Genomic DNA, 27917 nt, shown 5'->3' with positions numbered 1-27917 from the left:
AAGATCTAAACCACTGAGAAGGAGCGAGGATGAACCTCAAGAGACTCACACCATGCAATGTACGTCTTTCAAGATAAATCTTCCTAGAAGTAGATTTCCTTGCTTTTAACAGCGTTGGAATCACCGACCCAGATAAAACTCTATCCATCAGCACCTGGCATTCAACAGCTAAGCCGTCAAAACCAGTGACTGTAAAGCAGGATGGAACACTGGTCCTTGGGATAGCAGATCTTCCCTGAGAGGAAGCTTCCAAAGAACATCCGCGACTGGCCACCAAACCCGGCGAGGCCAGTTCGGAGCCACTAAGATGCCTGGAATCCCTTCTGCCTCGATACTGCATAGAAGTCTTGGCAGAAACCTGACATGAGGGAAGGTGTAAATCAGACGATACTGATCCCACAGGACCACCAGCGCATCTGTGGCATCCGCCAGACGATCCAGTGACCGAGCCACAAACCACTGTACCTTTCTGTAAATCCGAGATGCCAACAGATCCACCTCGGGGATGCCCCACCAGAGACACAACTGATGAAACCCCTCCAGATGAAGGGACCACTCCAGAGCTGCCAGGACACTATATGTGCTCCCTTTGTGATTGACTTAAGCCATGGCCGTGGCATTGTCTGATTGAATGTGCACTGGACATCCCTGAAGGCGATCCGTCCAATGGTCCAGGCACAGTCTGAATGCTTGGAGTTCCAAGACATCGATTGGTAGTCTGGACTCTTCCAGTGTCCAGATCCCCTGATCAGAAATGGTTGCCGAGGCCGCCTTCCCAGTCGGACAGGCTGGCATTCGTGGTCACCACTGTCCAGTACAAGGAGAGGAAGGATTTGCCCAGCCGAAGCACCAGAGAACGAAGCCACCATATCAGAGACCTCTTTAATTTCGCGGCTTAGCTGGATCTGATTGTCCAGAGACTGTGGAATCTTGTATCATTTGGCCAGAATCACCTTTGCAGGAAACTCGTTTGGAACTCTGCAAACGGAACCGCCTCAAAGGAAGACACCATCAGGCCCAGCGCACGCATGCAAGTCTGGAGGGATGACCATCTGCTGGACAGCAGAAGAAGAATTATAGCCTGCAATTTCTGGAGTTTGTCCAGAGGAAGGAGCACACTTGCTAAGGCCGAGTTCAGAGTCAGGCCCAGATAGTTCAGCTTTGTGGACGGAACCAGAGCAGACTTCTGTAAATTCAGAATCCAGCCGAACTCGCTCAGAGTTTCTTTGGCGATTTCCAGGTTTTCCACAAGAGCAGTAGAAGACTCTGGTTGCAGAAGGAGGTCTTCCAAGTAGCCCAATACCGTGATCCCCTGTTGGCATAACAATGTTAGCACCGGGACTAACACTTTTGTGAAGACCCGAGGAGCAGAGACGAGACCAGAGGGTAATGCTACAGACTGGTAATGCTCCTCTCCCAGCAAAGCGGAGGAAGCGCTGGTGGCTGCCACATATTGATATGTGAAAGCAAGCATCCTTGATGTCGATAGAGGCATGAAAATCCCCCTGATGCAGGGATGCCACTACCGTGCGAATGGTGAGGTCCAGGATAGGATGCACCTTGCCTTCCATCCTGGGAACTGTAAACCGGTTTAAGTAAAAACCCTGAAAACGTTCTGAAGTTGGAAACAGGACAATCCCCCCATGAAGCAACAGGTCTTGTTCTGCCCCAAACAGACCCTATATATGGTCCAGGGACAGGAGCAAGTTGGAAGTAAAGAACCTTGCCAAGGGACAAAAGCAAAACTCGATCTTGTAGCCGGACCAAATGACTAAGTGAACCCACTTGTCTTGTACCAGGGAAGTCCACGGGTCCGGAAACCGATGTGGGTGAGGAGCACCTTTACGCAGAAGGAGCCTTGTCCGTGGGTCTGGAGAAGCCCGCTCTTGGCTTGCCAGACCAGGTTCGTCTGGATGCTCCAGAGGAGGTCCTGAAAGGCTCCAAGCCCTTGTCAGTCGACCCTGAGGGACGAAAAAACTTCTTATGAACCGAGAAGGAGGGCCCATGTCTACGATGAGGTTCCTTGCCCTTTGTAGCCTGTGGAAGAAAAGTACTCTTTCCCCCTGTGAGACTTTTAATGTCTTCATGCAGAGTAGCCTCAAACAGGCAATTCCCTTGAAAGGGGAGATCAGACAAGGCCTTTTTAGAAGTCTGGTCCACAGACAAGCATTAAACCAAAAGACAAGGACCACTGCCGAAACAAAGAGCCGAGCCACTAGGGGAGCTGCATCCAAAGAGGCATCACAGATAAACTGCAGCCCCTGGACCAGCTGGTCCGCCAGCTCAGCAAAGGCAGGGTCAGGGTCTCTTCAGGTCTCGGCGTAAAAGCTAAGCCCACTTGGTAAGGGTTTGCGACACCAGGGCAATGGTGAATACCGGCCTCTGTACTGAACCAGCCAGAGTATACATATTGCGGGCCACAGCCTCCGCCTTCCAAGTCCTTAAAGGCTGGGGACTCTTCAACTGGAATTATGGTTGCCTTGTTCAATCTGGAAACCAGAGGGTCCACTACTGGTGGAAAAGCACACTTCTTGAGAAGGGACTTCTCATAGGGGTAACGCCTAGTAAATCGCTTAGGGACCCCTAGGGGACGCTTTTGTCGTTCCTACTCTTTAGTGACAATTCTGACAAAATAGGCAGGGAAAGGAAACACCTTTGCTGCTCTGGATGGCTTGCGAGTGCCAAGGGGATCCTGCGCCTCTGTTGCAGCTGCGTCCTCCATCTTCAAGGTCTCACGCACAGATACAATCAGTGCTTCCACCAGCACCTTTTCGTGCGTAGTTGCAGATGTGGAGGAATCATCCTCATTATCTGAGGATTCCGGGTGCGTGGTCACAGACCCAGCAGGGTGACCCACGTCTGCGGAGGGCGAATCAGAGTCAGAATCTGATGAGACAGATGAGGCAGGGGAAGGTGGTGGGGCGCTTTTTGCTAGCCCATCGCCCGAAAGCCACCTCCACCCGGGACCCAAAGGACTCCAGGCCCGCCGTCAGTGCATCGATGGAGGGTTGGGACCCAGAGGGCTCCGCAGCCTCAGAGAGGGGGCCAGGTGGGGAATTGTGCTTCAAAGACAACACACTGAAAAGAGACAACCCCCACTGCACTGGCAGCACCACCAGGTGGCCAGGCACAAGCACCAAGCGATCCTCAGCAGAGAGCAAGAGAACCCCACCGGACTCACCACCCAGCAGAAACAGGCACCAGAATAATCTGCACTCCACGTGCGGCGATCAGGAAGTGAAAGGATTGAGGAGTTAGCACCAGGGGATGAGGAGGGGCTCCCATGGCCGAAATCGCCGCCCACAGGGCTCCACTGTCATGGCTGCCACTATTTTCAATGGCAAACCATGGCCGTCGGACTACACAAACATGGCTGCTGTGCATAGAAACACACAGGCTACAGCAAAATGGCAGCACTGCGCGGCACCCAGGCAGGATCCCTAGGCTTCAAGGACAGGCCCAGGCAGGATGGGAGGGCCCTGGCAGGAGTCCCCACTAGGTAACAACCACCCCCCAACACAGACGATCTTCTGGTCACTGGCGGCGCACCCCTCCGGCCTCCATCACCAGCATGGCGCCCTGCCCCCACCCCAGGAGGTGGACCAGGCCACCCACACAGCCCCAGCATACGTAGGGAGGTAGAATGGGGGACAGATGAAAAGGGGTGTGCCTGACGGGAAGGAGGGGAACCCAGGGGTCTGACCATCCCAAGAAAGGGCCCACGTCCACCCCAAAACCCTCCATGGGGAGAGGGGGGGGGGACAGCTACTCACCATACCAGGAACCAGACGGGCATCGCTCTAGACAAAACCCCTCGCCAACTAAATGGGGGGCTGTCCAGGAGGAATGCTGCGACTAGCCCAGAGCTGAGGTCTACGCGCGTTCGCTGGCCAGAATGATGTGACTGGATCTAGATTATCGAGCCTGTCAATCAGTCCGGCAGTTGATTGTAGATCTCACAGGAAAAAAAAAAAAAAAAAAACAGGAGAAAAAATTTTTTCCTACAAGGGAAAAAATTGCCAGGACCAGAGACCCCAGCAAGGAAATAAGTTCTTACGCCTGACTAGGCAGAAAAAAAAAAACTGAGTACCTATAGCAGGGAGGGGGAGTGTACCCCCTGGGACTGCCCATAGGTGTAGCCAGATTATTTTTCTGCCTAGTATCCTATTCCTGTAGGGGGCAGCATAATCCACTGGTTATGAAGATCAGGAGCTGTGTCCGTCAATGAACGAAAGAGAAAAGTATATTTTCCCAACAAATTGCATTTGTAAGACCACTCCGCAAATACGGTGTCCCAACAATCTCCATTCTCTAGTGTCTCTGATAAAAAAAAAAATATATATATATATATATATATATATATATATTTTATTTTTTTTTTAAATATTTGGGGGGTTCTAAGTAATTTTCTAGCAAAAAATACTACAACACAACAAGTGTCAGAAATAGACCTGGTTCTTAACTGGTTAAAAGAAAGAAATGCTTGAAATACATCACTCTGTGTGTAACACACCTATATAAAAACATACGTTTCACTTTCTAAATTACTTACTGAAATAAAATTGATTATATTCTAATTTTATGAATCCAATGGTTAGTTTTGCAGCTTCAGGATCCATCTAAAATCACTAACTGAACAATCAACTTCACATTGTCTAAAAGAGCCCTTGACAACTGCTCCCTCAACAGGAGGTCATCTAAGTCCCCCACAATACTGATGCCACGAGAATGAAGCAAGTGTAGTACAGGGGCCAGTACCTTGGTGAATATTCGAGGTGCAGACAAGGTGGCCAAAAAGCCACAAGAAGGTAGTGCAGGGGCCCAATCGGGGGGCATAGAAACTGCAAATGCACTAGAAAGAACAGGGACATATCCACAGTAGACTGGAAGTCTCCCTGGTGAAGGCAGGCGATAACAGATTTAGTTGATTACAAGCACAATTTTTGGACTTGAAATAAGAAAATTAGAGCTTTGAAATACAGAATGGGGCAAGTGCCTCCTTTGGGCTTGGGTACAGTGAAAAGGAAAGTAGAACCCCTGGAACAAACTCCACTTTGTGTCCCTGGGAGGCAATCTCCTGTATCCAGCTCTTACTGTGAAGAAGCCTTTCCGTATTTCAAGATTACATTTATTTTCCTCCAGGTGTACAGAGTTCCCCGTTGTCCGACCCCCCCCCCCCTTAATCTACTCTTCTCAAGAGAGAATACATTCAGTTCCTCTAATCTTTCTTCATAGCTGCGCTCCTCTATGCTTCTTATCAGTTTGGTTGCTCTTCTCTGCGCTTTGACAGTTCCCCAATATCCTTTTAATGAACTAAACTGCATATTCCAGGTCTTACTAATGCTTTGTACGTGGGCAAAATTATCTCTCTGTCTCTGGAGTCCATACCCATCAATACAAGAAAGGATTTTGCTCGCTTTAGAAACTGAAGCTTGGTATGGCATGCTATTTAGAAGCTTATGATCTACCAGAACACCCAGATCCTTCATCATTGATTCCCCCAGTTGTACTCCCCCTAGTAAGTATTATGCATGCATGTTTATAGCCCCCAAGTGCATACCTTTACATTTATCAACATTAAATATAATTTGCCACACAGTTGCCCAATGAAATAGTGCATTGAAATCAGCTTGTAAGTTGGAAACATCATAAAAGAATGTTATTCTACTGCATAGCACGGTGTCATCAGAAAACGATGAAATAGTACTTTTAATCCCAAACTTTATAGCATTTAAAAATATCCATCAGTGGCTCTATTAGCTTAAAATCTGGATGAAAGGTTTGATTTTTGGTTTCTCAGTGCTTCCTGTACCTGAAATACCTCCTAAACAAAGCAAAGCTAAAGCTAAATAAAAGCCCCTCAAAAGCTGCAGGTGGTTCAAGCGATTTGTCATAGATTTTTCAGGAGGCTTCGGAGACGCTAACCATTTTAGCAGTGACAGGGGTTTGATTGGCATTCAGAGCGCTTTAAAAAAAGCATGTCCGAAGCCCCATTTTTTAACAAGCGTGTTTTACAAAAGTACAAAATAACAAAAATTATAGACCGGCCCATGTGGGGGGCCAAAATTAACACTTAACCCAAGGTGCTTTGGGCAGGTAACTGTTCAAACACTGTAAGGTTGTTGTCTCACCTAGGGCCAAACAAATCAGATAAACAAGGGGCCAGCTCTAGATTCTATACAGCATCCGACATGGAGGACTTGCAAGGCTCCTCTATCCTTTTCGACCAGACTCGGTTGTACTTCCTCGGGCACCCTCTGTTCATATAGAGGTCTTTGTAGAGTGGTCATTTTGCATTTACCAATTGTTTCCAAAAGGAAAGGGGTGTGGATTTCTTTCAAGATATAGTAGTAATAGCCTTTCTTCCATAACTTAAGAGACCAATTATAATTTGTTTGCTATAGTTGGAGCAAATTTCTCCACCAGTCCCAGGAAACAGATTCACATAGATGTGAAGGAGGTATAGGCTATACTGTTAACAAATGAGACCACCTCCCCACAATAGCTGGTGACTGCGGGACACGCCCAGAAGATATGTGAAAAGCAGCATTGTTTCTGATTAAGTAATTGATATCATTGATTTTATACTATATGGAGTTTTCTAATTTTTCCACGAGCATTAAGGCACCCATAGCTGCCTATATATGTAAGAGTGAAGTGGAGACATCATATATCCAAGATTTTAGCTAATCACTTTCAAGCAGTATATGACTTCTCATTCTTAAGGTTATACTCTTCCAGTAAGCCTTTGAATTGGGCACTGGTGTGGGAGCACTAAGTAGGTTTTTTTCACCTGGAGAAGTTTTCTACATTATTATGCGGAGATTTATATGAAGATTATTTCATCTAGAATTCACGGTGCAGTTCTTTGTTTGCATGGACATTTTACATTTACAATTTATGATAGGGTACAATTACAGGCGGTCCCCGGGTTACGAACAAGATAGGGACTGAAGCTTTGTTCTTAAGTCAAATTTGTTTGTAAGTCGGAACAGGTATATATTTTAAGTGTAGCTCCAGCCAAAAGAATACTGTTTAATTTTTTTGAATAGCATAGGGAAGGGTTAACATCCCTGTTCCATTTGTTTTTGTGTCTGTACCCCTGTTCAGAAGATTTCACCTCACTTTCTGTCCCTATGACAATTGAATTTTGAAAGTTGTGGAAACAAGAATAACCCATGATAACTCTTACAGGAGTGAATTTCCCTTCCTAGGGGGAGATTTCCTCTCACTTCCTGTTGCCTCCCTCCGTTTGTAAGTAGGAGTAGTTTGTAAGTCGGATGTTTGTAACCCGGGCACTGCCTGTATAGCACCTGCTGCATGCTGTGATGAAGTGATTCCTGTGAGCATGGAGTGAGGTCACCGTTGCCTGGCCATTCAATAAGACTGGGAAAAGATGGAATTGGTGGAGCACCCACAGTGGTGGTCTTCCTTTGACAGACAAATCTGTCATAATGTGCTATTATGTGTTGCATACAATCACATTATAGCATTTTCCTCCTGGGGGCCATTTCGTTTTTTGTTATTGCAGTTTAATTTTGATTTAAAGAGGTTGTACACCGAGAAAAAAATGTTTTCTCTTCTTTACATCCTGAAAGAGAAACCCATAATGAGCTAGTATGCATCGCATAGTAGCTCATTATGAAATACTTACCTTAGAACGAGCCCCCGCCGTGCCGTCCGCTTACCTGTATGACGGGCGACATGTATAGTCGCCCGTCTTCCGGGATCGCGGCATCCGGCCATCTGATTGGCCGGAGCCGCGGTGACGTCACTCCCGCGCACGCGCGCGGGAGCCGACGGTCACGGCACGGGGCTCTGAAGGAACGGCACGATCTGCCGTTCCTTCAGAGCGCATGCGCCAGTGACGTCACTGGCTGCATTAAAGGTAAATATCTCCTAAACGGTGCATGTTTAGGAGATATTTACAGTACCTATAGGTAAGCCTTAATATAGGCTTACCTATAGGTACAACTTCCTGAGGAGGGTTTACTTCCTCTTTAAGGCAGGACATTCACTAAACAGATACAAGGCTAATAAGTGTTTAGGAAGAGAAACAGTGTGCCAGGATGTTTCCAGTTTCTATAGAGAAAAAGTGGGAAAGCAGTTGCAAAGGTTAGGTTTTTGTAGCCCTAGCAGTAATAAATGACCCAAGGCTGGAAACAGCACTGATAGTTCCCTTCACTATGGAAGTAATAGCAGTAAGAAGACTTGGTCCTCAGGGGCAAGCCCATCAGTCAAGGATTGGAGCAACTCAGAATCACAGTCTCTGCAGCAAATAGCTTGTAAGTTGCTAAGGCTGTGGGCAAATCAGATTGGAAATCTGCAGGATGTAAAAGTTCACTTGTGGCCTCTGCAATCAGAGACAGCAGAGACTCCTAAATAACTATAGTAAAAATCTCAAGACAAAACAGACTCTAAGATCAGATGTTAAAATTACTCCAGGCTGCAAACATCATCATTGTGAGAAGGCGATCCAAAATAGTTAGTGGAATGTGATTTGCGGGCACCTGGTAAAGTGGGACTGTTCTACATCAACTATTTTTATAAATGAAACATTTTAAAAGCTAATAAAAATTGTATTTGATTACAAAAAAAAAATTGTTGAAAAAATACATATACGTATATATTTTGACTATATAGTATAAGTATTTAAAGGCAAAAGCCTCAAGCACTGTGCTGGGAAAGGAGGGTGCATCTGGCACAGGAGCATCTCCCGAATCCACTGTGTGCAGAGAGATTAGTCCTGCAGACTCTGTAAAAAGCGGAGGTCTGCTGCTGTAAGCCTGAACTCATAAATTACTGTTAGCATATGCATACTAAGAAAAAAAAAAGCATCTTATTAACTATTAACCCTAGTTCTGATTAATTTCTTCATCTCTTTCTAATAATGTAGTATAATGCTATATATGTGATTATGTAGGCCAAACATATTTTCAAGGGTTACTGAAATCTGAGTGTCATCACAGTAAAAAGAACATAACATTTTTGCCACACATCACTATAACATGCACTTCCTATGCAATATAGACTCTGTTGGCAGGCAGCCTTCTCTATCACCACTGACAAGAAGATTAAGGAATCACTCAACACCAGAGATGTATAGTAACTAAGTAGAACTACTTCACTACTGTACTTAAGTACCAAAAGACGGTATCTGTACTTTCCTAGAGTAGAAATTTTTTCTACTACTTCTACTTTTACTTCACTACATTTTTACAATGATTTCATTACTTCTACTCCAATATTTTTTTTTTTGTGCTGCATAGTTACTCGTTACTATTATAAAAATTACCACTGCCAGAACAGTAGATTGCAGGTTTCATGAAGCTCAAAACATATGTATTATCAGAGCATACGGAAATAAATGTTACTGTATGTATAAATAAAAGCTGCATTTGAAATAATAAAAAACAATATGATGTTCAAACTTTTGACTTCTTTCTTTAATAACTACACAACACAGTACTTGTACTTTTACTTTCAGTACTTGAGTAGCAAAATTAAAAAAAAAACTACTTGCAATGATTAAATACAAAAAATGTTGAATACTTTAGTACTTCTACTCAAGTCACTTTTTGATCGAGCACTTCCACTTCTACTCAAGTCACTTTTTGATCAAGAACTTGTACTTTTACTCAAGTATGGGTTTTGAGTACTTTATACAACTCTGCTCAACACCCAGCAGATAATAATCCAAAATACTGCATCCAACCATCACAATTTACCTCTCTGCCAGCTCCACGTGAGCCTGCTTTCCAGCATATTCATCTGCTGTGCGAGTCAGCTCCTTTGTAATCACCAGCTGGGAGATGTCTATCCGGTTACATAGTAAATCAGAGATCACGTCTTTGGCATGTTCCACAGCGCCCATTGGATCTCTAAAAACACAAAGTACAAAATTTATTACATTACATTATTACACAAGCTTGATTTGATTAAAGCATTTTGATACTTTGACTATGGCTGCACTATGAGATTCCATAGACTTTTGTGTTGTTTGAAAACCACCTGGCATAAACAGAATTCAACTTTAGCCCGGGTTCACACTACTGCAATACGGGAACCCGTGCGATTCCAGTGCGTTCCCGCATCGCGTCTCCCCTGCAAGCAGTTCACACTGCCCTCTGCGAACCACTGCGGGTGTCAAAACAAAGCAGATCGCAGTGCGAACTGTGGCATCGGATAGCATGGGTTTGGACACCCATGTGATCAGATTCCAGTGCGGGAAAAATAAAAAGGTTCCTGCATTATTTTTGTGCGAATGGGATGCCAGTTCGGCCATACAAACTGTATAGCTGAAGTCGCATCACACAGACATTGCATGTCCTCTGCACATCGATGCGGTGCGAATCCTGGCCTTGGTTTAGAGCAAAGGTAATCTGGCAAGGTTTCCGAACCTGTTCAATTGCAATTTTTTCCCTGACTGCTAACAGTGGAGTTTGCTGGTGCGCCAAACGCATACATTTATCAACTGAGAAAGCCCAAAATAGATAGACAGGGCCCCATAATAAAGTAAGCCCCTTTGTTATCACTGTAAATTGTACTCTACACAAGCACACTTCTCCTAAATATAGTGCTCCATCTTTGCACCTGCTAAGCGGAGCTAACAATGTTTAATGGAGACTTCTACGCATTTTGCAGCATACGGCACACCTTATAGAGGAAAATAATCCAGTCAAACAACTTTCATCATGGTGACATGGCAGACTGGGATGTCCCCTGTAAGTTTTACACCCTCATGAGATAATAAAGTCAGTAACCATTTAGAATGCTTCTCTTTTTGTTTGGTAATCCAGCTTGATTGATGTAAAAAAAAAAAAAAAAAAAAGTGATGGATGCTGAAAAGGAGTGAAATTTACAATACTTGCGGCCACAATTTAACAGTGATGCATTACATTTTACAAGAGTGAATGAAAGGGTCACGGCTATGAGCATTGCTTCGCGTACTTCTGACTGCTAAAGCAGTGGAGTGGTACTGGTGACACTTCATGCACAAATGTGAACCAAACCTCAGGGTCTAGCCTAAAAGAAGGATGAACAGCTCATTTCCTTCATAATTCAAGGAGTACGGGGCTGAGTTTGAAATCTTGCCAACAGGGGATTGTGAAGCCACAAATACATGTAATGCTCAGTCCAGTGTATTTCTTCTAAATTGGAAATTTTATTTATGCACTGCAAAAACAAATGAAAAGAGTGCATTGTTCAGTTGCAATGTATAGAAGCATTAGCCAAAACAAACAGAATTACTGCAATGACTATTGAGGAGAAAAGTGGTTTACAAAGAAGAATTAAAGCAATTATCGGATTACTCTTCAGCCAATAGCAAGAGTAAAAAGGCCCTTTTATTGGAAATCTGCTAAAAACTTTCCCCATTTACGAATTAAAGCACACAGGTCATGCTTGCCTGAAAACCAAAGTGAAGCTGGCCATACATTATATAATTTTCTTGTTCAATTTCCTGTCGATTTACCTTCAACTATATAGTTCGTAATCCATAAATTCCACACTTTTTAAAATTTACTGACGTTGTGTAGTATGGCGGCCATTTTTTGTTTAACTTGGACAATTGAGGGAACACTGGATGTCCAAACTCTTGCCGAGGTTTGTTTGGCTACATTTAAAAATAAAGATCACCAACTGTCTATTAGTGCAGTGGGATTTTTGGGCAAGCTCCTACCAAAACACGTCAAAAACAATTGGTAAACTCTCGTCCAAAATATTTTTATTCTCAGGCGTTCTCACCAAATATGAATTAAAGAGAGATTTGAGAGCGCAATCTCCCCAAATATATAATATAACATTTTAGCAGGTCCCACATCTTTAAGTAAGGTTTGAGAATTACATTAGTTATATGTTTAAACTTACCAGGAGTGGTACACAAAACTGTTTCCACTGCTATAGGGGTCATTAGGTATGCTACTATGCTCACCCACAAAAGGAGTATTGGTTACTGCTTCATATGCTGTCAGGCGATCTGTGCTGCATGGTAGTAGCTAATGATCTGAGGTTCCATAAGGCCCCCAACAAAGCAATGAATGAAAAAACTGGATTTTTGTCTTACTGTAAAATCCTTTTCTCTGATGTTCATTGACGGACACAGCTCCAGATCTTCTTGACCCTTGGGTTTATGCTGCCCCCTACAGGAGTAGGACATTAGGCAGAAAAAGTCCCAGGGGGTATACTCCCACTTCCTGCTATAGGTCTTCAGTTTTGTAACAAGCAGTGTCAGAAGAACATAAAACCCAACTCAATAGAGGGGCGGATGCTGTGTCCGAGAACATCAGAGAAAAGAATTTTACGGTAAGACAAAAATCCAGTTTTCTCTTTCCTCCATTGACGGACACAGCTCCAGATCTTCTTGACCCTTGGGGACATCCCAAAGCAATGTCAACATGAGGGGTGGGAAGAACACAGCAAGAAACACATTTCCCAAAGGCTAAACATAGCCAACCAGGTAAAACAGAAGCTCAATCAGAACAACTGGAGCTTACCTGAGAAATACAAAAAACACCCTCAAAGAGGACTAATCCTCTCTAACAGCAGCCTGCAAAACCTTGCTGCCAAAAGAAGCATCTGCAAATGCCAACACATCCACCTTAAATTTTTTTTGTGAAAGTGTGCATGGACGACCAGGTGGCCGCCTTGCAAACCTGCACTACTGACGCCTGATGACGGAGGGCCCAAGAGGAACTAAGCGCCCTCGTAGAATGCGCCTTAACAGAGAAAAGAGGATCCTGACCCTCAGGCTCCATTCACACCTGGGCGTTTTTGTTTCAGGCGTTTTTCAGGCGTTTTTTCAGGCGTTTTTATGGGCGTTTTTGCAGGCGTTTTTTGTGCAGGCGTTTTTAGATTGACTAGAAACCAATGGAAAACGCCTGTAATCTGCCCAAAAAGAAGCTCATGTACTTTTTTGAGCGTTGGGCATTTTGCTTCAGGCGTTAAAACGCTCAGATGTGAACAGGGACCATTTAAATGAATGGGGTTTTACTTGTTGGGCATTTTGGAAATGTTTTTTTTTGAGCGTTTTTGGAGCTGAAAACGCCCAGGTGTGAATGGAGCCTCAATGAAATAGGCCTGCATCACCATCTGCGTGATCCATTTAGAAATGGTCGCATCCGTAATAACAAATAAAGAATCTGATTTTCGGAACGACTCAGTCGCCGCCAGGTACACCCTGATTGCCCGAATCACATCCAAAGAATGCAAGGCAATCTCTTTAGGATGCTAAGGCTTAGGATACAAGGAAGGCAACACAATGTCTTAACTTAAATGAAAACCAGAGATGACTTTAGGAAGGAACGACTGGCAGGGACGAAGCACCCCTTTTCTCTGTGAACAACCAGATAGGGTGAACAACAAGACAACGCAGACAACTCGAACACCCTGCGTGCAGAAGTAATAGCCACCAAGAAGGCTACCTTCTGTGACAGAGTAAGCAGAGAAACCTCACAAATATTTTCAAAACGCGGTTTCTGAAGAACCGACAGCACCAAATTGAGGTCCCACGGAGGTAACAGATCTCACCAGGGAAGCCAGGTGGCGGACCCCCTGAACAAAAGGTGTGAACCAAGGAATTCGTGGCCAATGGACGCTGAAATAAAAATCGCTAGGGCCGAAATCTGTCTTTTGATGGTACCCAAGGCCAAATGCTGATCTACACCTCTTTGGAGAAACTCCAAAACACGGGACACCAAAAAGAACCCCCCCCCCCGAGACTCACACCAAGCAATGTACGCCCTCCAGACTAGATGAAAAATCTTCCTAGAAGTGGATTTTCTAGCTTTTAACAGCGTAGGAATCACCGATTCACACATCCCTCTATCCTTCAGCACCTGGCTCTCAACAGCCAAGCCGTTAAAGCCAGCGATTGTAAAGCAGGATGGAAGATCGGTCCTTGAGCTTAGAGATCTTCTGTGAGAGGGAGTCTCAAAGGGACATCGGCGACCAGCCATACTAGGTCTGCATACCAGGACCTGTGAGGCCGGTCCGGAGCCACTAGGATGACCAGAATCCCTTCTGCTTCGATTCTTCGCAGGAGTCTTGGGAGAAGAGTTATTGGGGGAAAAATGCATACATCAGACGATACTGGCCCCAAGGAGCCACAAGAGCGTCTGTGGTGTCGGCCAGAGGATCCTGAGACCTTGCTACGAACCTCTGCACCTTCCTGTTGAGAGGAGAGGCCAACAGGTCCACACAGGGAGTCCTCCACTGGAGACACAGTTGATGATACACCTCCGGGTGGAGAGACCATTCTCCGTGATCCCACATCTGCCGACTAAGGTAGTGCGCCTGCCAATTTTCCACACCTGGAAAATGCACAGCAGAGATGGCTGGAACAAAGTGTTCTGCCCAGCTACTTCCCGGGGCTGCTAGGGCACTTTTGGTGCCCCCTTGATGATTGACATATGCCACGTCGTGGCATTGTCTGACTGAATCCTTACCAGGCGCCCATGCAGACGATCCGTCCATTGGGTCAGGCAAAGTCTGATTGCCTGAATTTCCAAGATATTGATCGGTAGACTGGACTCCTTCAGAGTCCAAACCCCCTGAGCACAATCCGTGCCCAAGACATCTCCCCACCCGGACAGGCTGGCATTCCTGGTGACGAACAACAAGTACAGGAGGGTGAGAAAGGATTTTCCCTGTCAAAGCGCTGGAGAGCGGAGCCACCAGATCAGGGATCCCCTTTTCCCCCGGCTCAACAGGATCAGATTGTCTGGAGACTGTGGGTTCTTGTTTAATTTGGCAAGAATCTCCTTTTTTGCAGAGATCTGGTATGGAACTGAGCAAACGGAACCGCCTCGATGGTGGAGACCATCAAGCCCAGCACTTGCATACAAGTCCTGAGAGATGACCGCCAGCTGGACAACAGGAGCCGTTATCGCATCCTGCAACTTCTGGAGTTTCACCTCCGGAAGAAACACCTTGGCTGAGGCCGTGTCCAGGGTCAGGCCCAGATAGTCCAGCTTGGTGGACGGGACCAGAACAGATTTTTGGAAATTCATTTTGCATCTGAACTTTTGCAGAGTTCGCACCAAAATGTCCGGACTGTCTTAAGACATTCAGAGACTCTGCACGCAGGATGTTGTCCAAGTACCGCAATCCCCTTCTGCCTTAGCAATGCTAACACTGGGGCCAAAACTTTTGTGAACTCCCAAGGAGCTGAGGAGAGACCAAAGGGTAATGCCACGAATTTATAGTGATCCTCGCCCACGTCAAAACAAAGGAAACGCTGATGCCAGACATATATTGGGATATGAAGGTAAGCGTCCTTGATATCGATCGAGGCCAGGAAATCCCCTTGATGAAGGAATGCCACTACCGTGCGAATGGACTCTATTCGAAATTTATGAACCCGCACAAAACAGTTAAGCGCCTTGAGGTCTAGTATTGGACAGACGTGCAGGCAGGGTACCCTGATGTTCCCGCAGCGCTAAAAAGGGGCACACAATAGCGACAAGGCTGTCATCAAAAAATGAACCGCCCCCACAGCGCCACCCCTTCCAAAGGATGCACCAAGCTGACCGCATGGCCTAGCAGGCCACAGCCTAAATGTTTGTGGAGGCCAAGCCGCAAGTACATGGATCGCAGTCTGGCAGAAGCCCAAAGGAAGGGTGGGGTCCTCAGCCAAACTCATTGGGGCCGCCCCCCTCAATGGAAAAGCTTGACTCAGCCACATGGCCTAGTAGGCCTGCAAGACAAATTTTTGTGGGCGCCCAACCGCCTGGACCCGAGCCCCAGCGAAGCCGACCACCCACGGGCAGCGGAGGGGAGGACGGAAGCCCAAACGGGAGGCAGGGGCTTCAGCCACTCTCACAGGGACTGCCCCACATAGCTCCTTACCAGCAGGCCGCAAAGCCACGGCCTAAATTTTTGCGTGTGAGGCATGGACCCGCGGTTGCTAAACCATCCGCTCCCCCAGCCCAACAGCCACCGCAGGGAGCCCAGAAGGTAACCCTGCCCTAGTCACCAACCCCCAGGGTGGCAGGGAACCCTGCTTAACCCTCCCCCCCCCCATTGCGTGCCAGGAAAAACCCAGTCAGCAGCAACTCCAACAATCCCCCATTAAAAGCATGTCGCATAATCTCACCCAAGGAGGGAGGGGGGGGGGGCGTAAAGCCCACAGTGACCACCAAAAGTTTAGAGGCACTGGGGGGGGGGGGAGGAGGAGGGAAACCCAGGGTCCCACCCCAAAACCATCTAGGAGTAGAGTGGGGGACAGCGACTTACCATACCAGGAACAGAGTGGCCACCGCTCCGGACAGTATACTGCTCCATCGGAAAGTGGGTGGCCAGGAGGAACACTGCGACTCAAGCTGAGGCTAGGTCGTATGTGCCCTTGCCAGATGTTCAACTCGCAAGCCAGCCCCCATCCAATAGGGCTATGTTGCGGCAGACTTAACATGGAGCTGAGGCCTGTGCGCGCTCGCTGGTCAGTCTGGGAGAACGCTAGATTATCCAGTCCATCGCCTAGACCCGCAAAGGATTGTAGATTCTCACACAACTAAATAACAAAGATAGGAAAAGATTCAGTATAAAAAAAAAAAAAAAAAAAATCGGCAGGACCAGAGATCCCAGCAAGGAACTAGGTCCTTACTCCTGACTAGGCAGAAAAAAAACTGAGCGCCTATAACAGAGAGTGGGTGTATACCCCCTAGGACTGCCCATAGGTGTAGTCAAGCTTTTTCCTGCCAAGTGTCTTACTCCTGTAGGCAGTATAACCCAATGGTTAAGAAGAATCAGGAGCTGTGTCCGTCAATGAACGAAAGAGAAACAGGGTTTTTCTGGACACTATAGGCCTGGTATCATGCCAGCCATATTTTATACCAAGTCTTTATAGGGTCCTCAAAAATGTGATAATGGACATGAACAGAAAGAGTTCTAAAAGCATAAAAGAGTTTAGGCAACAAGGATATCTTCAAGTCCGCTATCTTCCCTAACCATGGGATCTGGTACTTTTTCCAGGAATCGAAAATCATTGCAGTGTGACGTATAAGGGACCCAAATTTGCCGCATACAGAAGGTTAATAGGTCAGGTATATCTTTAAATAGAGTAACTTATCTTGAACCCACTGGTAGGGGAAGTTTAATTGAAGGGAACGAAGCTAGTCTAGTGTTAGAGAGATATTCAAGGCCTTACGCTTGGACTCACATACACTTATGTGTACATCCGAGAAAACCCTGAGAATTTGGTGAGATTACGGGTCAAGTTAGGGAGAGAAATAATAGGACGTAGTCAGCAAACAGAATGCCTTTATGTCTATTCCCAAAACATCAGGGTCCGCTCTATATACATGTCCAAAGATTTCATCATTAGAGCAGACAACAGGGGAGAAAGAGGACACTTGCCTCTGAAAATAGAGAAAAAGGGAGACCGAAAGCCAGCATATTGGACAAATGGTCATGGGTTATAAAAGTGCAGCAACCCATGGGAGAAAATGAGGACCAAACCCCATATGCCTTCAGAGATGTTAGGTACAACCATGATAGGCTATCAAAAGAAGTGTGGATATCCAAGGACAGTAGAAAGATTTGCGGTCATCTGAGTTTGAGTGAATCAAGTGCACAGCTTGCCAAACTTCGTCTGCCTAACTGCATATTTTCAAGCGAGCTTGAAAGCATTAAGCCACTTCAAACACTAAAGTTGCCCATAGATGGGTGGAAACTTGGCCGGTTCAACAAGTACTGGCCAAATTTCAATCCATCTATGGCCATTCCCAACAGACTTCTGCCGAACTGGACTGTTAAAAAAACTTGTTAACCAGCGGCTTGCAAAGAATCTGCTAAGGCCATTGATGAGTGTATTCTGACAGTGGAGTCATCCTCCAGTCAGAACACAACTGCACAGTGGGGATGATTCCTCCATCCACCTTGCATGTGTGGGATAGGGGAATTCACTTTTTTTTTTTTCCCCTTTGATCAGACAGCTGTCAAATTTGGATGTCACAATTATAGATTACACCATTATAGAATGTGTAGTATATTACATATTTTTACAATAATTACTTATTTGCTACAAACTACTGCCATAGTTGCCAGTAACTTCTAGTCACAACATTAAAAACAGCGTATTAATTTTCCATCATGTGTTCTATGATCTACTGTGCTTTCTTTTTGTTTATAGAAATGTGAAAGGGTGAATCTTGCCGATTGTCAAAAAAAAAAAAAAAAAAAAATTATGCCTATGAAACAAATATCTGCAAAACAGTGCACATCAACTATTTTTATGTTTGTTCTGCAAGTGTACCTGTCAATGAGACTCTTCTGCAGACAAGTGTTGATAAGGTTGGCCACCAGTGGGCAATTATCCCTCCGTACAGTCTCAATACCCTTGCAGTCCATTTTGTCGTGGGTGTCTGGGCTTGATGAGAAATATAGTCCAGCATATCTCTTCTTGTTGATCAGCAGGTAAGGAAAATATACCTAAATATTACCAGAAAAAAAGTTGGGACTGCAAATGTTAAAATATATCTAAAGCCTAGAACATACATGTAACATTTTTCAGCTTTCTAGCCCCTTAATTTTTACTTGGCAATCCTGCCAGAAACACATTTCCAAGGGTGACAATGCTCACTCTCTGTTAGCTATGGAGAAGCAGCTTGTCACTCTAAAACAAAGTATGCTAGGACTACAGACTACGTCCTGCTCTCTAACATAGTGAGGAGATGTTCTGTAGTTCAAAAAGATGAACTGAACAGGGCTGCTAAGATTGCTTGAGATAAACAATTCAAAGTGGACAAGACCTTGCAAGCTTACTGAATTTCTGGCAGGATCAACAGGTATTTTTGTTGTAATTGATGAATGGCTATAACAAAATGTTTCAAATGGTATATTTATCAGACCAACAGGGAGCAAATAAAGGCATTCTTAGGGTTTATATACATTTTGAGCTGGGTAAATATATTGGAGCTAAAAGGGAAAATGGACAGGGTGATATTGTAATATGCAAATTTTAATTAACTTATTTTAAGGGGCAAAGTATTTTAATTTTTTTTAATACACATATACGTACATCTTAAAACAGATTCAGTTTGACACTTGTGAGAGTGACGATTCACTAGTCTTTCATTTGCATTACCGCAGCTCCCCCTCCCTCCTCCTCTAACATCACTGATATCTGCTGAAGGTCCCAGGATGGCACCACAAAACCTCAGCTGACAGGTCAAAGGCAACTTGTGACAGCATGCATGGACAGCGGCTAAATGCTTTCAGTGTAGTGCTACAATGTCAATACCAAATATAACGATCCCGTGAGCTACTGTGTTTGAGCTAAATTGTTATGCTGCTTGCACTGATCACTCCCCTTTAGGTAAGTGCAGAAATAATATAATTAAATGTGAAAGTGATGCGCAAAATAAATAAACAGTCATCTATGGTGAAACCTATATTATGCTGTATCTAAAGTGGCAATATAGTGCAAAAACATCAATGACATATATAAAAAGTATCCAAATTATCCAATCATAATATTGCAAATATAATGTAAAATAGTAACATGCAGATACAACAATTCTCAGTGAATCCGTGAAGATTGCTATAATGTTACATAGTTAGTGAGGTTGAAAAAAGACACAAGTCCATCCAGTTCAACCCATGATGCGTGTGTGTTTGCTTTTAACCGTACATTGTGTACCCCTGTATGTTGTGGTCTTTAAGGTGTACATCTAATAGTTACTTTAAAATATTCCAGAACAGTGCTCCCCAACCTTTTTATCGCCGTGGACCGGTCAGCGTTTGATAATTTTTCTGTGGCCCGCTGGGGGGCGGGGGGGGGGGGGGGGCGACGAAGACGTCAATGCAGAGTGCCCACAGCATTGCCCCCAATCAATGCAGAGTGCCCACAGCATTGCCCCCAATAAATGCAGAGTGCCACAGCATTGCCCCCAATAAATGCAGAGTGCCCACAGCATTGCCCCCAATAAATGCAGAGTGCCCACAGCAATGCCCCTAATAAATGCAGAGTGCCCACAGCAATGCCCCCAATAAATGCAGAGTGCCCACAGCATTGCCCCCAATAAATGCAGAGTGCCCACAGCATTGCCCCCTTTCAATGTAGCGATGCCAGCGTGCCACCTTTCAATGCAGAGCGCCAGCGTTCCCCTGGCGAGACCGGTCCGTGCACTTACCTCACTTCTCTTCAGTTCAGTCCCGGCTTCCCGCGTCTCCTCAGTCCTCCCGGCGCCACCTCCTCCTCGGCCAATGGTGTGCAGTTTGCCTTTCGGCCAATCAGGAAGCGGGAGGACCCGCTCCCTGTTTGGCCAGGAGGAGGTTCATTGTGACAATATTGAATTTTCATTCGCTATTGTCACACAATGGGCGGGCTCGGGGTTGCGCAATGCTCTGCGCCTCGGCCGCCCCTGAGTGAAATCATAAAGTTCCTCGGGCGGCCCGGTACCGTTTGCTCCACGGACCGGTACCGGTCTGCGGCCCGGGGGTTGGGGAGCACTGTTCCAGAACATCCACAATATTTTCAGTTAATCCGTGGTGTCAATTAAATAACAGTCCCGATCACCAGTGCTAAATCAAGGAATATATCGACAATCTGTGGAGAAAACAACGATTTGTCTGGTGTGTCACCTCCACTCGTGACCCCCCGTGGGGTGGGTGCTCACCTTATACAATGTGACTTTGCAATTAAAGCCTAGTACACACGCAACAAATTTCCGCCGATCGGTCGCCCATCTTTAGTCCAGAGTGGTGTTTTGTTGGTTGGAATGTGCCTAGACTGCACATGAATTTTCCCGCAGGACAAAATTCTACTTCAGAAGTGATGTCATGTGTTGGGTTTGCTTTCTTTGTGTTCTTTCTTCTCTGAGCATGCCCAGTCTTGCTCATAAGATTTTTCCCTGTCGAAATCTGTACTGACTGCACGAAAACGTGTTTTGACGGAGGACAAAAAAATGGATTTTTGTAAGATCTTACCGTAAAATCCTTTTCTCTTAAGCTCATTGACAGACGTAGTCTTCTTGATTCTGAAGAGCTGGGTTATGTTGTCTCCGCAGGAGTAGGACTAGGCAGAAAGACAAAACGTTCTGGCTCCACCTTAGGGGCAGTCCCTGAGGGTATATCCTCCCTCTCTCTGCTACAGGGAATCAGTTCTGTTTTAAAGCAGTACAGAGAATTTAACCCAACCCAACTCAATGATAGAGGGGCGGGTACTACGTCTGTCAATGAGCTTAAGAGAAAAGGATTTTACGGTAAGATCTTACAAAAATCCATTTTTCTCTATCGCTCATTGACAGACGTAGTCTTCTTGATTCTCAAGAGCTGGGACATCCAGAAGCAGTGCCACAAATGAGGGGTGGGATTGACAAAATCAAATCCAATCTAGAAGGCCCAACCGGTGCCAAACTAGAAGTTTTAAAGGCTCATTATAAACAAAGAATGAGACTAAAGAAAAATTTTCCAACGGAAAAAACCCTCGAGGTAGACCACTGGTCTCCTCAAATTGTGGCCTGCAAAACCTTGCGGCCAAACGAGGCATCAGACGATGCCATTACATCAACTTTATAATGTTTAGTAAAGGTATGCACCGACGACCAGGTAGCCGCCTTGCACACCTGGACCACTGACGCCTGATGGCGAAAGGCCCATGACGCACTAAGTGCCCGAGTGGAGTGCGCCTTAACAGGGAACGGGGGCTCCCGACCCTTAATAGAATAAGCCTGTACTACCGTCTGTCTGATCCATCTGGAAATGGTCGCGGCAGATGCAGGCAACCCCTTTTTGGGTCCATCTGGGATCACAAAAAGTGAATCCGTCTTGCGAAACGAGTCTGTCGTTTTCAAGTATACCCTGATTGCCCGGACCACATCCAAGGAGTGTAAAGCAAACTCCCGAGGATGACTGGGCTTAGGACACAGGGAAGGTAATACAATTTCTTCATTCAGATGAAATTCTGAAACCACTTTTGGTAGGAAGGATGGATTCGGACGAAGAACCACCTTATCTCTATGAACCACCAGATATGGTGAACGACAAGATAATGCGGCCAGTTCTGACACCCTGCGTGCAGAAGTAATAGCCACCAAGAAGGCCACCTTCTGGGACAACGTGGGTAGAGGAATCTCCCTAATATCTTCAAAGGGAGGTTTCTGAAGAACCGACAACACTAAATTAAGATCCCAGGGGGGTAACGGCGCGTGCACTGGCGGAGCCAGATGTCGCACCCCCTGGATGAAGTTCCGCACCAAGGAATGAGTAGCCAAAGGCTTCTGAAAGAAGATGGCTAATGCTGAGACCTGACCCTTGATAGTACTCAAGGCCAGTTTCTGCTCAACCCCTTGTTGCAGAAAAGCCAATATTCGACTAATCGAATAAGACCGAGGACGGAACCCCAAAGGTTCACACCATGCAATGTAGGACTTCCATGTGCGATGATAAATCTTTCTGGAAGTCGCTTTCCTTGCTTCAACTAGAGTAGGAATAACTGAAGCTGACAAACCTTTGTCCTTCAGCACCTGGGTCTCAATAGCCAGGCCGTTAAAGCCAGCGATCGTAAAGCAGGATGGAAGATCGGTCCCTGAGACAGTAGATCCTCCCTGAGAGGAAGTCTCCACGGGACGTCCGCCACCAGTCTGACCATGTCGGCGTACCAAGCTCGACGAGGCCAGTCCGGCGCTACCAGGATTACTGGGATTCCTTCCTCCTCTATCCTGCGAAGAAGTCTTGGCAGTAACGCGAGAGGAGGGAAGGCATATATTAGCTGGTATTGCCCCCACGGGGCGATCAGTGCGTCTGCGGTTTCTGCTAGAGGATCGCGAGCCACGAATCTCTGAACTTTCCTGTTGAATCGTGATGCCAACAGATTCACATCCGGGGTGCCCCACCGTAGGCACAACTGGTGGAAAACGTCTGGATGGAGGGTCCATTCCCCCTGATCCAGGGTCTGACGGCTGAGATAATCTGCCTGCCAATTCTCCACCCCCGGAATGAACACCGCAGAGATTGCTGGAACAAATCGTTCCGCCCAGCGAAGAATGCAAGCCACTTCTTTGGCCGCTCGGACACTCTTGGTGCCCCCCTGGTGATTGACATAAGCCACGGCCGTGGCATTGTCCGACTGGATCCGAACCGGGCTGCCCTGGAGCTGCTCGGTCCAGTGAATCAGACAAAGTCTGATCGCTCTCAGTTCCAATACATTTATCGGTAACCTGGATTCCTCCGGGGACCAAAGTCCCTGGACAGATAACTGACCGAGAATTCCTCCCCATCCGGATAGACTGGCATCCGTGGTCACTATCGTCCAATATATTGGCAGAAATGACTTTCCCTGGCTGAGCATCGGAGACCGAAGCCACCAGACCAGAGACTCTCTGGTCTGTTTGCTCAATCGGATCTGATTGTCCAGGGATTCCGGATTCCGATTCCATCTGAGAAGAATCTCTTGCTGAAGAATTCGGGTATGGGACTGGGCAAATGGGACTGCTTCGAACGAAGCCACCATCAACCCCAGAACCCTCATGCAAGTCCGAAGGGAAGACCAGCTGTTGGACAGTAACAACTGGACTGCTGATTGAATCTTTCGGAGTTTCCCTACCGGAAGAAAAACTCTTGTCCTGACTGTGTCTAGAATTAGACCCAGATATTCGAGCCTCTGGGTGGGAACCAGAAATGACTTTTGCTGGTTCACCAGCCACCCAAATTCCTGTAAAGAAATCATAGTAATTTCTATGTTTTGTAGCAAGGTCTGAGGAGACTCTGCATGAAGCAGAAGATCGTCTAGGTAACCAAGGATCGATATACCTCTTTGGCGCAGAAGTGCCAACATTGGGGCCAACACCTTTGTGAAGACCCGCGGAGCCGTGGCGAGACCGAAAGGTAACGCCACAAACTGATAGTGGTTCTCTTCTACGGAAAAGCGTAGAAACCGCTGATGTCCTGCGAAAATGGGAATGTGAAGATAGGCGTCCTTGATGTCTATGGACGCTAGGACATCCCCTGGATGCAGGAAGGCTGCTACCGTGCGAATGGACTCCATTCTGAATCTTCTTATGTTGACGAAAGAATTGAGTGCTCTTAAGTCCAGAATTGGACGCACTTTGCCCTCTTTCCTGGGTATTGTAAACAGGTTTGAATAAAACCCTTGAAACCGTTCTGTCCAAGGAACGTGGACTACCACTCCTTGTTGTAGTAAATCTGTGACTGCTCTCCGCAGATCTTCTAAACGATCTGAGGATAGTCGGATATTGGAAGGGAAGAATCGCGCCGGTGGGAGAGATCGAAACTCGATCTTGTACCCTGACCTTATGACTTCGCAAACCCATTTGTCCGGGAACCGGCGAAGACGTCCCCCCACCCCAGTTAGGTGGGGGCGCACCTTCAGGCTTTGGATGGTTTATCTTCAGGTCTGGAGGGGGCGGGCTTTTGCTTGCCCGACCAACGACCCCTGACGCCTCCTGCAGGAGCTTTGGAGGACTTAGTTTTTTCACCCGCGGGACGAAAAAACCTCTTATGAGCAGAAAAAGAAGGCCCTCGTCTTTGACGAGTTCCTCTACCTTTAAAATTTTGCGGTAAAAAGGTGCTCTTTCCACCCGTGAGATCTTTAATGATCTCATCTAAGTTGGCTCCAAATAGACGCTCTCCTGAAAAGGGGATATTAGCCAATGCTTTTTTGGAACCTTGGTCGGCTAACCAACCTTTTAGCCACAGTGTACGCCTGAGAACCACTGCTGAGACTGATGCTCGCGCCAATAATGGAGTGGCGTCTTAACGCCGCATCACACACAAACTGTAACCCCTGTATCATTTGTTCCAACAAATCTGATACCGCCTGAGGGACCTCTTCTAAGTCCCGGCGTAACCACTTGGTCCATTCAGTTACAGCCTGCGAAACCAGACCAATAGCTATTATAGGTCTGAAAGCTGATCCAATCAAGGAAAACATGGTGCGAGACATAGCTTCTATCTTGCGATCCACTGGATCTTTAAAAGACGGGGCGTCTTCTAAAGGAATAACCGTGGCTTTATTCAATCTAGCAATTGGTGAATCCACCACAGGTGGTTCTGTCCATTTCTTAATAAGGGTTTCCTCAAACGGATAACGCCTGTCAATGCGTTTAGAAATAGTAAAAGTGCGTTTTGGCAGACGCCATTCTTCTTCGATTGGATTGCCAAAACATTTGGGCAATGGAAAAACCTTCGCCACTTTGATGCGTTTTTTAGTCCCAAAAGGGATTTCAGTTTCAGCTATTTCCGATGGAATACCCTGTAACCTTAAGGTCTCTTGAACAGATACAATGAGTGCGTTTACCAACGCTTCCTCTCGGGCTATGGCGGATGCCGAAACATCCTCCTCACTGTCTGAAGAGACAGGACCCGAGACACCAATCCCAGATGAAGTACCTGCAACTGCAGAAATAGGCTCAGAGTCTGAATCCGAGGTTTCAGATAATAAGGGGTTAGGCGGGGGTCGCTTTCTTGCGCCCTGTCCCTGACAAGCCACTTCCACCCGGGACACAAAAGTTTCCATAATAGCTGACAATGATTCAATTGTCAATGGGGTGCTGGAGGATCCCGCAGACCCCTCGAGGGGATCCGGAGGAGATACATGAGTGGCAGGGTCCATGTTAATACAGGACACCTTTGCCAGCAAAACAAAAAAACTTTTTTTTTTTTTTTTTTTGTGTGTCTCCCCCTAGCGCAATAGCGCCCCTCAGAGTACCTGCTTCTCGATCCCACAGAGAGAGAGAGGGACCCCCAAGGCTCACCAACCGATGCAGTGCAGTTTCCAACCAACTGCAGTCAGCGTCTGTCTTACACAGACTGGAAGGAGCTGTTTGCTTTTTCCCGGGTAGAAGGCGTGGCTCCGCCCCCTGTGTACGCCTTCCGGCGTTCCCAGCTCTCCACGAGGTAGCTGGGCTCACAAAACATGGCCGCCCCCATAGAAGAGACATAAGACTCCAAAAACATGGCGGCCGGCGTGACCTGAGGACATACATGCATTCGGTCTACGGCAAAATGGCGGCGGACCGCCGAAATCGTTTTCCCAGCACATCCACCTGCATCTCTGCTAAGAGGCGATATATGGATCTACAGAAGATACACTACACATAAGGTAGGATTATACCTCCTATGTCTGCTGTAATGTTACAGTCTGCTGGGTAGAGTGTTAGCTCTTAAACCAAGTCCACTTCCCACAAACACATGCTGTATTACAAGGGGGACTTGTAAGTATCAGATATATACTGACCATATATGGAGGGGCCCATAATACATAGTGCCTCATAACGAGGAAAAAAGGGAACGTTTACTCACCATACCGAACCGACAGGCACCCTCTCTTCACAATACCCTCTCCACCGGGGTGGGGGTTTGTGGACCACTCCGGACGCCTCGACTCTCTGGTACCTGGCGTCCAAGCGAGACTTTTAACTCGCAAAGTCAGTCCCTTCACTGGGACTCCGTCGCGGCCGACCCAGCGCGGAGCTCTGGTCTGCACGCGCTCGTAGGCAGAAACCGGGGTGACCACTGGATCTCAACATCCAGCCCGTCGCCCGGCCCCGCATACTTACTTGAATATGTCGCGGCCGACCAAGCGCAATGCCATGGTCTGCGCGCGCTCGTAGGCCGGCTGGGGTGACCACAAGTGTCGCCCAGTCCGGCATTTTTTGCTTGAAGATCTCACAGGAAAAAACACTGGAGAAAACTACCTAAAAAATGTATTTTTCTTAAAGAAAAAAAGTCTTGCCAGGACCAAAAGATCCCAGCAAGGAACTTAGGTCCTTACTCCTGACTAGACAGAAAAAAACTGATTCCCTGTAGCAGAGAGAGGGAGGATATACCCTCAGGGACTGCCCCTAAGGTGGAGCCAGAACGTTTTGTCTTTCTGCCTAGTCCTACTCCTGCGGAGACAACATAACCCAGCTCTTGAGAATCAAGAAGACTACGTCTGTCAATGAGCGATAGAGAAATATTATAACCTGCACACCAGATTTTTTCGGCCGAAAAGTCGGAGTCGGTTGTCGGAAGCATCATACTAACAAGCCAGAAATCGGCGGATTGGTCGGACGAAAATTCCCGGCCGAATTTCGACGCGTGTGTACGAGGCTTAAGCTTGGTCAAAGACCGCATATACTCCCAACAAGGAGACAGATGGATTTTCCTCCAGACAATAGACTCCCACTCTGGGGTGATGAGCTCAGCAGTTCTCATATGTGGGGAAGAAACAACAATCCATAGTGCAAATAACGTTTGTTTAAAAAGGCTGATTCATTTAAAATAGTTTAAAACCACTCATGTGTCTGGTGTTATCGCGCATCAGGCTTTACAAGCAATTTACAAGTTCACAGATGATCAGTTCGATATAACATCCCACTGCCACACTCGAGTGTATCAGCGTACCTCGCTTGTAGTATGTTCACCGACATAGACTTGGCCCCTCCCCTATGCGTGACACAGGGATTACGTGTTTTCCTCAGGGAGATCTGATTGGTCGGTGAACAAGCCAGCTTTCATAAAGGGAAAAATTAATGTCATTAGTCCGTGGATAGCCGAATTCTAAAATATAGCTATGGGCATAATATTCCAATGATAATATGTGAATCCATGCATAGCTATGTCGGTGATGAGTGTCCAGCAGTGAATTGTACACAGAACCGATCGCATTACATAATGTTAATCATTCTGACACAGGTAATTAGCTGATGATATGCAGGTCCTTTCACTTATGGTCTACAAGATTATGCAGTGTCCTTATTTTAATATTAATTGTAAATATCCTTGGTACATGAATTATTAAGGAAGAGATTTATAATTCCACTGCATGAAATATTGTATCATAATAATATATTATTAAAAGCTACAAATGTAATTGGCCTAAATAGCCTATTATGGGTAACCCACTCACCAATCAATTGTATTTAATAGTGTGAGAACCCTGTTTGATTTAAGCAATATTATGTATGATGTTTTGA

General features: G+C 46.2%; 1 protein-coding gene across 1 annotated transcript in view; it reads right to left on the bottom strand.

The window, feature by feature from the left end:
- POLD1 (DNA polymerase delta 1, catalytic subunit) overlaps positions 1 to 27917 on the bottom strand; it is a 388959-nt gene that overhangs the window by 175557 nt on the left and 185485 nt on the right. The window contains exons 20-21 of the mRNA XM_082274252.1: positions 18251 to 18426; positions 9729 to 9881 (exon numbers count right to left, since the gene is read on the bottom strand). Coding sequence (XP_082130378.1) covers positions 9729 to 9881; positions 18251 to 18426 — 329 coding nt within the window. The remainder of the gene's footprint in view (positions 1 to 9728; positions 9882 to 18250; positions 18427 to 27917) is intronic.

The sequence above is a fragment of the Pelophylax lessonae genome, assembly GCF_965119305.1.
Source record: "Pelophylax lessonae genome assembly, chromosome: 12".
Taxonomy (NCBI): Eukaryota; Metazoa; Chordata; class Amphibia; order Anura; family Ranidae; genus Pelophylax; species Pelophylax lessonae.
Note: the sequence above shows the minus strand (reverse complement) of the source record. Positions and strands in the feature narration are given on the sequence as shown.